The sequence below is a fragment of the Meles meles genome, chromosome X (genome assembly GCF_922984935.1).
Source record: "Meles meles chromosome X, mMelMel3.1 paternal haplotype, whole genome shotgun sequence".
Lineage (NCBI taxonomy): Eukaryota > Metazoa > Chordata > Mammalia > Carnivora > Mustelidae > Meles > Meles meles.
In genome coordinates, this window is record NC_060087.1 from 45,740,087 (window position 1) to 45,751,114 (window position 11,028).

The window sequence follows — 11,028 nt, forward strand, 5'->3', positions numbered from 1 at the left end:
TAATTTTGCAACTTTACTGGAACACGGATACCCAAAACATGGAAACACAACAAAAGCGCACGACAAAAGCACACAACAAAAGCAGGAAGGGAAAGAGAGCTTCATCTTGCATGCCACCTTGGATGGGCTGGTAGAAGCTGCCTAGAGTGCTGTGTTAAGGAGGGATCCGAGGAGGCACTCTGGCTCGGTGAGGGACTGCTGCGGCTCATCAGCGCTGTCTGTAACACGAGACAAAAGCTGAAACAGGACTATCAATAGACGTGAGAGGGGAAGGGGCGCAAAGAACAAAACGAGTGTCTCTCACAACTCTTTGTTCCCCAACCCTGCACCCAGGCCTGCCCCCCCACCCGCCGACCTGACTTCTCACAGCCCCTTCCCACCCCCTCCTTCGGAGTTTCATGTAGCCACCGAAAAGCTCACTGGATCCAGGAGAAGAAGCTGGCACTCGTTCTGGCGGCATTTCTGGTCCGGATGGTGGAGCTGGTGCTGGGCCCATCTAGAATGCTGGTGCTGGCCGCACCGTTAGTGCCACTGCTGACGCCAGCTCTCCAAGTGGCCCTCCGGTTGGCACGGTTGCTATTCAGGATGTACTGATGGTATCTGGCCCAGAAAGCGAAGGGAATCCTGGCCCAGGCGTCGCCAAAATCTCCGTCCTCATCCCAGGTCAGTAGCTCCACCTGTATGTCATCCCAGCTCCAGCGTCCAATCAGAGCTTCATCCCCGATGTTCATCTGGGCTCTCATCTGGGCCCTGGCATGTTCCTCAGCCATATCCACGTCCATCGTCTTGAAAGCATCATCCACAGCCTCCAGGAAATGAGCCTTCCATTCCCGGGGGTCTCGGTTCTGATTCTGCAGTAGAGTAACAGACGACATCCACACAGCTACCCTCCCCCGCAACACACACAACTACCCCACGTTCACTGAGCGCCTGCTTCTGGCCATCCACCCTCCCGTGGGCGGTGCACGGTCATGACAAAAGTCAAGACCAGGGGCGCCCTGGGTGGCTCAGTGGGTTAAAGCCTCTGCCTTCGGCTCACGTTGTGATCCCAGGGTCTTGGGATCGAGCCCCGCATCAGGCTCTCTGCTCAGCGGGGAGCCTGCTTCCTCTCTCTCTGCCTGCTGCCCTGCCTACTTGTGATCTCTGTCTGTCAAATAAATAAATAAAATCTTTAAAAAAAATAAAAGTCAAGACCGCTGGAATCCGACTCTCCTATGACTCCGTGCCAGCCCCGGGACCTCACCCCATCCCTCACACTTACGACACCTGTGAACTTGCCTAAGTTACCGACTTAGGAACCTGTCCGGACCCTCACTGGACCAACGGCCTGAGGAGGAGGCCAGAGCCAAGAACCAGAGAAGGTATGGCAAGTACCAAAGTCACACCCCACCGCCGGGCCCCAAACAGAGGCTCTCTGTTACCTGGGCGATGAATCTCAGCACCCTCATCTTGCTGGTCTCGTGACGGGCTCGCAGGCCCCAGAGGAATTCGTACTCGGGTGGGCTGCTATTGGGGATCTTCTTGTATTCCAGGTACCTCAGTGCAAGAGGAAGAGAAGCGTTTGCTTCCAGCCAGGCAGACCTGTCGCTGCACCAAGGGCTCCCAGGTAGCCAGCCCCTCCCCAGCCCTGATACTGCAGCTCAGCTCCTGAGGGAGGACCTTCCCGGCCCTCCAGCCCATGCCTCACTCCCACGCTCACTCCTGGGGTTTCTGCCTCCAGGACTGAGGCCTACAAAGAAGCCACGTCGAGGTGCGGGGTGGGACACGTGTCAGGTATCTGTTCATAGGAAGGCCACAAGTTTCACGCCCCTTGTCACAATGAACCCAGATTCCCGTCGGGTGTGTTGTAAGCACAGGAGCCACTTCTTCAGGCCCCCTGCTATGAGCACACTCCATCCCAGGCCCCCACCCACGGCCTAGTGGAACCCTGGGACAGTCCACCATAGAAGAGGATGGTAAAGGGGAGAAAAGCGGCACACTCTGTGCATGCTCTCCACTCTGCGTGTGCGCGCCTGCGCGCGTCTGCGTGCACGTGTGCATGGGCAAGTGTGCCTGTGTGAGTGCACCTGTGTGTTCTCCAAGGACCTAGGACAGTGTGGGCCTCACCAGAACGTTTGGAGCATGGGGCTCCAGGACCCAATGGGCCCCTTACTAGCCAGGGCCATACTCAGACTTCTGCTCTCTGAGGCCCAGGTTCCTGGGATGGAAAGCAGGAGAAATTCTCCTGCAGCCCGCGGGGCAGGTACCAAATGGCAGGGTGGTTCTAACACTCTGTCAACTTCGACTCCTTTTCCCCAAGGCTGCGCTGGAATTCTACTCCCTGCCAACACTCACATACCCCGCCCACCCTCACACCAGAGACACCTATTCCTCTGGTGCCAAGATCTGGCACGGGGAATGGCTTGCGCAGCCAGACCAGCCCACGAGGAATGCATGAGTGTGAGACGAAGTTAACTTGGCCACTACTTACTTCTGCTTCACAAAATCCTCTGTAATGAGCTTCCTCAGATCTCCAAGGAATGGGTGCCTCACCCTGAAGGCCAGGAAAGGAATCCATAACTATAGACAGTGGCAGTGCCCAGATGGGGGCAGGAGCACTCCCTAGCGGGGCGGAGAGCTTCCCAGCCGGTAGTGGGGGAGGGGGCAGGGGCATCCCCGTGGAGGCCTGGGATGGCAGCAGGGGTCAACAGGGCCACACATGTCAGGGATGCCCTAGGCAAGGCTGTGACTGGAACCCCTAATTCTGATGGGTTCTCTTGGATCTCATCCGGGGACAGAGAGGGGACATGGAGCAGAGAGGGGCTGAGAGTTCGGGACCATTTCTCCATGCACCCTGGTGAGACCTTCTGCGCCCTACCCAGGCCAGGACGTCCACTCCCCTACACTAGGCCCCCAAGCTAATCCCATCCCAGGGCCACTGGTGCCCAAGGGCAACGCTGAGGGGCGGAAGCCGAGAGCCCAATCATACCCAGGGCGCAGTCCCATCTTGCGCAGTGCCTCCCAGAGGACAGCTGTGAGGGGAGAAGAGCCACGAGACTTCAGCACACGAAGCTGACTGCGGGCAACCCCCCAGCTGCGGACCCAGCCACTCACCCTCGCTGGCACGGTTGCCATTCATGAAAATGACTCCCAGAATCACCAAGAGGAGGCTCAGCCTGGGAGTGTCCTTGGTCCTAAAGGTGTAGAAAGAGAGATCCTGTCCAGCAGCCGTTTGCCCCCAGGGACTAGGGCTGGCTCACCCAACTAGCTCTTCCCGGATGGCTGGGCGACCAGGTGGCTCTTCCCACTCTACATATGGCTTGCTCTCTCATCCAGACCATTCATTCCTCTGTCTGAGACCGAATCGCTTCAGGCCTCAAACGGGGATGCAAACACGTGGGTTCAGGCGGGGAGCAACCACTTGGCAACAGTGTGTCTAGAGGGGGCATCCAGACCTCCCCTGCCCTTTGAGCATCAGGAGTTACACTGGATGGGAAGCCTCCTTCCCCCAGGATCACTCTGCCAAGCCCAGACCAGGCATGTAGCAGGAAGAGGCGGGCAACAAGGAGCCTGCTTTCCTGGGAAGACGGGGTGGTGTGGTAGTGGGGGTGGGGGGGTGGGGTGGGGGGAGGGGGGAGCCCTGCGAGCAGCAAGGCTTCACTCCAGGCCACTTCCCCTTTCACCCCCTAATCACTGGGCACCACTAATGGTGGGTGGGAGCTGTGCCAGGCACCAAGGCCCTGTTTTCCCATTTCTCTGAGAAGAAGGGGAGGGGGAGGCACCAGTGAGGAAGGCCCCAACCCTCTTGCCCTTTCTTACTTTCCCAGGAGACGAGCTGAGGAGTCCCGTGTGCACACGAGAATGTACAGGTGTTCTTCCTTGTCAATTTCCTTCAGGTGGATCCCAAACTTCTACATGGGGGAGGAAACAGCATGAGAGCAGAGAGCCACACTGCCTGTCCTGCAGGCAGTCCCTCCGTTCCCCGTTAGAAGTTTCCCTCAGCAGGGACCCCGAAGTCATGGGGAAGACTCAAGAAGAGAGGCTGCAGAGGGACTGCCTTGTGGGAGCTCTGGCACTGGCCAAAGCAACAGGACCCACTTCAGGAGACAAGGGACACTGAAAGAACCCGGGGGAGAGGGACCCTCCGGGGAAGGAAGTATGCAGTGGGTGCTCCCAGGAGGAGAAGCTAGGGAAGCTTTCCCAGAGCAGGTAGTACTGAAAGGGGGCCTCAAGGAGCTGCAGGGCTCAAGGCTCCCCTGCAGCTCTGGCACCACCATGAGCTGCCCAGGCACTCGCCCACCTTTTCCAGGGTGTATGTTGCTCGTTCAATGATCTCGGGGAAATGTTCGTCGTATTCTCGGATGACATCCTTCATCATGTCTGCAGGAGGTGAGAGAGGTGGAGAGAGCACCTGGGCTGAGCAGGGGCCTAAGAGCTGCAGCAGCCCCTCGGTCAGCCCTGCTGAGGGGAGCACCGTTGGGGACCCCACCCCCACCCCCCTTACTGTGCAAATGCGGCGATCAGCTGGGCATGCTGGGTGGAGGCCTCTGATGCCAGATGGGACAATGGAAGGGCAGAGCTCCGGGAGGGGGCCTGGCTTGCCTACCTGAGCGCTTGATGGGGATCTTCTTGTAGTCCTTAATCATCAGATATTTCACCAACTTATTCGCCTGGAGAAGGAGCAGCGCACAGGGAGATCAGGACATGGGTGACCTCCAAGAACTGGCCCACAGAAGAGGAGAGGTGGGAGATGGGGGAAAGGCAGGTTTCTTACCCTCTCCTGCAGAAGGGTCACGTTGCGGGGTGGCAAGCACAGTACGTGTCTTGAGGGTACCTGGGACCTCAGGGCCACTGGGGGCCGGGGAGCCATCTGAGCCCGCACCGTCAATGGGGGCTGCGACGCTCTCCAGGTCGGTGGGACCGCAGGAGGCTCTCTCTCCTCCTCGCTGCTCTCATATTCATCATCCAGGTGCTTGGACTACAGCGCGAGAGGGAGGAGAGACCCAGGGCTACCAGGTTCGCCGTGCAAAAGTGCCCAGCACACATCTTAACCAGAGCAGGTGCTTGGAAATCAAGTAGTACAAACAGCAGATGACGTGTGCTGAGTGCTTACTACGTGACCGGCACTGAGCCAACCTCTCCTCCCTCCAGGCCTGAGGGCAGAGACTTTGTGCAGTCAAAGCACGCTATTGCACTTGGGCTGGACAAACATGCACAAGCTGAGAGAAGGGGAGAGGGGAGGGGAGGGGAGGGGATGGGGGAGGAGGAGGGGGGCAGGGATGAGGACTGAGCAGAGAACGGAGGGGAGCAAGGGGGGGATTGGAGATAGCAGGGAGGTCTCACCTTCTTGGTCCTCTTGCCTCCCATCCTGACCCAGGGCTCAGCACTGGGCTGAGCGGTGGCAGCTGCACCCTCGGGCTCAGGGATGCTCGGGGCCACCTTGGCCTTGGTGGCAGCTGCTGGCACGGCATTCTGAGGCTCCACCCACCGTGTCTTGGCGAGAGCCTTTCCGGACTTGGTCGTCTTGGGCCGGGTGGCTGCCCCCTCCCTGGCAGGTGCTGCCTGGGGCACCCCCGAGGAGGCAGCACTGGGGCCCTCTGGGGCAGCCTCTTGGGCCAGGGCGGGTCTCTTGGGGCGTGGAAAGGCCATGCCACTGACACCTGCTGGCTGGGTGAAATCAAAGACATCGTTCTGACCCAGGAAAGCTGTCTTGGGCCGGGTGGCCTCCATCTCACTAGCACATGGAGCCTGAGCCAAAGCACAGGCGGTACTGGGGCCCTCGGTAGCGGCCTCTTGGGCCTGGGAGACTGGCTGGGGCTGAGTGGACACTGCCGGAGCCCCCGGGGCGGCCATCTCACTGTTGACTAGCAGCTGGGAGGAAGGGGGCAATGGAGCAGCACGGGTTGTCTCGGGGGCAGCTGCCTGAGCCTGGGCCGCATAGGTCATGGGCTGGGTATCTTCTCCTGAAGCCTGGTCGGTGGCCACCGGGCGGTTAGCGACCACCTGATTATAGGTGGCACGGGCAGCAGCTGCGGCGGCCCTAGCAGCACGGTTGGAGGCGGCTGCGCGGGCTACGTTGGCAGCACGGGCAGCAGCCTCATTGGCAAGTGTTTCTGGATCCAGCTGAAATGCCTCCATCAGAGTCCTAGCCAGCATAGGGTTTTCCAGTTCCCAGGGCTCATTCTGTAAAGTCAGAGAGAAGGGTAGGGGAAGGCAGACAGTTCTGTGTGCTCCCATGATGCTTCCCTGTGCTGGCCAGCCTCCTCCCTGCAGCCAGCTCCCACCCCGCCCCCCAAACCTTCCCAAGCCCCCTTTCTCTGAGCAGGAGAGGGAGGGCTGGGGAAGCTGGGCATTCCCCCGCCCCTCAACCCTCCCTTTCATCCACCGCCCCTCCCCTCCCCAGCAGCTTCATGGGGGAGGGGGCAGAAGGCCCAGGGCTAGCAGGTTGCCCCCAAGGGGCCTCACCGATAAGATGCGAAGGCCTGGACCCAAGCTCCCAAAGGCTCTGAGGATACGGATGTCAAAGCTGGTGAGGGTGCCGTAGCCTCCAAAAGCACCGAACTCTTCATAGTCGTTTCCTTCAACCATCTCCTCCTCCCCGACTTCATCACTACCCTCATCCATGTCTTCAACGTTGTAGGCTTCCGACTCCACGCGGTAGCTTCCCTCAGCCATGCTGGGGGTCCCAAGGAAAAGAGAGCTCAGCCTGGGAGGGAGGGTAAGGCCTCTTCAGGGGGAAGGGGAGGGGGCGGGATCCAGTCGGAGGTGAGATCTCTCAGGAGGTGGGCGGGGGGAGGCGTCGGCAATCATCAGGTTACTAGGCAGTACAAGGCGGGGGGTGGGGGGAGGAGGCGGGGGCTCGGTAGGGGGTATCTGTTGGGTTAGAGTCTGTCAGAGACAGAGCTCTAGGAGAGGGAGAGAGGTGGTCAGAGGAGACCCGGCACTTAAAGGGGAGTTTAGGATGGGCAGGCTCTCCATCCCAGCGGCTAGATTTGAATAGGGGGTGGACTGGCGGGCTTGTGTCTGAAGAGTCCCACAGGGGTGTGCATGGAGACAAGGAGAAACAAAGGGCTTTGATTTAACGATGAAAGGGGAGCAGATGACACAAGAGGGCTTAGACAACAGGGGCCCGGAAAAGCTTATGGGAAACTGAATCCAGAGACCCTCTGGCTAGGTCCAGGCGGGGGCATTCAGCTGATTCAGGTCTGGGTTGGGCTCATACAGGAGGAACTCTAAGGGGTGGGGGCGGGTGGGGGGCGTTAGGGGCTCGGGCCAGGTGAGGCATGGATTGGAGCGCTGGAGGTCTCAAACCCCAGGACTGCAACTCCAGGAAAGGGGCAACGGGGTCAGCTGGTTGGGAGTGATCTAGGAGTGGTTGGGGTGGGGGTAGGGCCGCCTCTCTAAGGAAGCTCAGCAGGCAGCACACGGGTCTGCTGAACGGGTTCGGATCCTAGGCTCCGGTGTAAGTAGCGCTCGGATCAGAGTCCTGCGTCTCCGGCCGGGAGAGGGCGGCGAGGGTCCCACCTAGACCGTGGGTCTAAGAGGGGTCGGGTTCTGAGTGCCTAGGCTTTGTTCAGATCCGGGTGTGGGGGTGGGGAGGGCGCAACGTGCCGGGTTCCACTCGCCCTCTCCCGGTCCGCTCTGAGGCAGCTGGGTCCTTACCTTCCCTGGGGCTCCAATGGCGTCCGTCCTCAGCACCAGGAACCCCGCAGCCGCGCCCTCGCCTGCTGCTGCCAGCACAGCAGCTCCGACCACCCCGCCCCTTTTCTCCTCGCACCCCCCGCGGCCGGGCAGCCTGCGCATGCGCGGACCCCTCCAGCCCGCCCGCTTTCCCAACAAAAGCCCTCTCCACCAGGTCCCCAGTGCGCATGCGATTCCGCGAGTGGGTGGGCGGGTTGGGGGGCTTTTTCTCCTTCCCTTCAGATACCCCTCACCCCTCCTCTGACCGGAGGCGCGCGCACTCACAGCCTGTGGTGCCCTTGGACCACCCAATCCTCTACCCTTCATCCTCGCACTTCTCTTCCCTGCCCTCCCGGTTCCCGCTAAGCTCCTCCAGTGTGGTCTGAGGTACACTATGCCTGGCTTCCCCAGCATGACCCTTAGGTCAGAGACACAGAGGTCTCTAGCTGGGTCTCTAACTGCAACAAAGGGAATGGAAATGGCCAGGGGATGCCACTTGCCTTTGTGTTCCCCAGCACTATCCATCTCTGTGGCCCCCAGACACCCTGGGAACATTTGCTTCCCCAGCTACTCTTTTTTTTTTTTTTTTTTTTTGAGATTTTCTTTACTTATTTGACACAGAGAGACACAGCGAGAAAGGGAATACAAGCAGGAGGAGTGGGAGAGGGAGAAGCAGTCTTCTCGCCGAGCAGGGAGCCCGATATGGGGCTCTGGGGCTCGATCCCAGGACTCTGGGGTCATGACCTGAGCCGAAGGCAGAGGCTTAACCCACTGAGCCACCCAGGCGCCCCTCCCCAGCTGCTCTTAATGCGGCTTGGGCACCACAGCACTCTTGGTGCTGGGGCTGGTCTTCTTCTCACAGCAGCCCTGGGAGGCAGATGTCAGCATCCCCATTTTACAGATCAGAAAGCTGAGGCACAGACACACCGCAGGAACAGCTAAGGCCACAGAGCCAGTCAACAGAAAATGCAAAATGTGGGCCTGAATCTCCCCGACTCCAAACCCCATGTCCCAGTAGTGCTGGCCTGGGGACGGAGGCAGGCTCCCCTCTCCAGTTTGAGCGACAGATCTACTCCTCCCAAACCACCCACCCACCCACCCACACACAAACACCTCTTCTGCCCTGCCAACATCTGTCCCAAACAAGCGATGTTTGTGCTCTCTGAGACCCAAGCTCATGCTCTGCATCCAGGACACAGGTAGAGACACCGCTTGCCTACTCTAGGTGGGTCCATCCAGGTGTGAGAATTGCTCCTCGGGATCCACTCCCTGCCCCAACTGTCAGGCCTCTTCGCTGTGAGTGACACAAACAGGCTGCCCCTGAGGCCTTCCTGGTGCCTGCTGGAGCAGCCAGGACAATCAGGCTCTTGTGTGTCTGAGCCATGGCGAGCCCCGATTCAGAGTCAGTGTTTGCCCTGGGGTTCCTTCCAGGGCAGGGGCTTGGGGCAGCTGTGGTCTTGTGGAAAGAAGCTGGGCTGGTCTTCAGATCTCCAGGGATGGAGTGCCTGGCCGGTCCGTTGCTAGCTGTGTGAACCCGCCCAGGTCGCTGGACATCTCTGAGCCCGGTTTCTCAATATGCAAAAATGGGAAGCACAGGAAGCACTTACTTATCCAACCCAACCCAGGCTGCTATGCTTCCAGAATGACTGGAGGAACTGCTTTGGAGGGAGAAGATGCTATGTTTCCAACTCCGATTGGACCTGTGCTTTTTACAAAAACCATGGTGGGCTTTTATATTTGTTTTTAAAGTCGGCCTCTCCAGGACTCCTGTGCATGAATGGAAGCTATTGCTAGGACCACAGCTTTTACTCTCCAGTGACCAATATCAGTTCTGGCTGGTTGGATGGCTTTCCTCAGCTGTTGCATAGCAACCTCCGCTGTCAGCAGCCTGCGTCTCTTCAGCCCTTCCTGTGTAACACGTTTCCGTGGGAGGTGACCAGACCCTAGAAATGAAAGCCTTGACAGATTGCTCAGTGCTAGTAGAAAATACTATGTTCCCATCTCAAACTGAACCTGTGCTTTTTACAAAAGCCATAGTGGACTCTTATATTCGTTTTGCTATTTGCTTTATTATTTAGTTTTTTCTTGCTTTCTCCTTTTTAAAATTGAGATATAATTGACAACTAACCTTATGTTAGCTTCAGGTGTACAACATAATGATTCAAAATTTTTATCTATTATGAGATGATCACCGCAGTAAGTCCAGTTAACATCCATCACCACATACAGCTACATCTTTTTTCTGATGATGTGGGCTTTCATTACATTTGTTTTTATATAAGCCTGCCTCTCTCTCTCTCTCTCTCTCTCTCTCTGTGTGTGTGTGTTATATAACTATTTATGCTAATATGCTAATAACTCCAAAATCTACAGCCCCAGTTTGAACTTCACCTTTGAGACCCAGAGCCGTCTATTCATTCTCATACCTGACATCTCTGCATGGATGTCTCGAGGACTCTTCATAGTGAGTCTGTCTAGAACCAGTCACTTGGTAAACCTCCTCCTCCTACACACTCACACTCCCTGTCTCTCTTGTTTTTAAAATTCCCATCTTCACCACCTCAGTAAGTGGCACCATTACCCACACAACTGCTCACTGCAGAAAATGGAAGTCCCTACCACCACTCCCCCTTGCTCATGCACTGCACCCTGATGAAACCTCCGCAGCTCTCTGGAACTACCTCTCCGTGTGGCTCTCCCCTCCCTTCCTTCCAGCAAATTCTAGTCATGTTGGCCTCTCAGAATTCTCAACTCTGTCTCCTTCACTCGGGTCCTCCACTGGGCTCTGTTTGTTTCCAATCTCCCCGTGCTGCAGCCTGTAAACTCTACCCAGGCAAGAAGTTGGAGGAGTTGGGCAATCTGAGGGCTCTCCATGTTAGTTTCCCTTCTCTCGGGGATCACTGTCCTGTGTTGCCTGTGGTGCCGTGAGGTAAAACATAATAATTGTTGGGGCGCCTGGGTGGCTCAGTGGGTTAAAGCCTCTGCCTTCAGCTCAGGTCCTGGTCTCAGGGTCCTGGGATCGAGCCCCATATCGGGCTCTCTGCTCAGCAGGGAGCCTGCTTCCCCCCCCCCCCCCGCCTCTCTGCCAACTTGTGATTTCTGTCTGTAAATAAATAAATAAAATCTTAAAAAACAAAAACAAAAACATAATAATTGTTTTGGTTTACGGATATTTAGGTGGGAGAGTAAATCGGGTTCCTGTAAACCCATCATGGCTAGAGGCACGATGGTATAACATTTTTCTTAAATCTGAATTTTTTTTTCACTGAATGGCTTTAAGAAGTGTTTACTTTGCTGTGCATGCATCGAAGATCTACCAAAGGGACTAGGCACAGATATCGCATAGTGTGTATTCATGACATTCTTCCA

The 11,028-nt window shown here is 57.4% G+C and overlaps 1 protein-coding gene and 1 non-coding gene across 3 annotated transcripts; both read right to left on the reverse strand.

Annotated features, from left to right (window-relative positions):
- On the reverse strand, window positions 1–7,761 carry LOC123934364 (melanoma-associated antigen D4). Of its 2 annotated transcripts, none has more exons than XM_045994417.1 (13): window positions 7,642–7,761; window positions 6,445–6,655; window positions 5,323–6,162; window positions 4,754–4,957; window positions 4,586–4,649; window positions 4,280–4,359; window positions 3,799–3,890; window positions 3,094–3,173; window positions 2,969–3,011; window positions 2,471–2,533; window positions 1,422–1,536; window positions 421–851; window positions 1–218 (listed from the first exon to the last, which is right to left on the reverse strand). In XM_045994417.1, the coding sequence occupies exons 2-13, from the start codon at window positions 6,652–6,654 to the stop codon at window positions 209–211; spliced, it is 2,232 nt and encodes a 743-aa protein (XP_045850373.1). In that variant the 5' UTR covers window position 6,655; window positions 7,642–7,761; the 3' UTR covers window positions 1–208. The 2 variants fall into 2 exon arrangements, with proteins under 2 accessions (XP_045850373.1, XP_045850372.1); XM_045994416.1 differs by having other exon boundaries at window positions 6,445–6,685; window positions 7,642–7,726.
- On the reverse strand, window positions 1,765–1,894 carry LOC123935728. Its single transcript, XR_006817001.1, has one exon. It is a non-coding gene; the product is annotated as a small nucleolar RNA SNORA11 (small nucleolar RNA).
- Window positions 7,762–11,028: the final 3,267 nt, after the last annotated feature.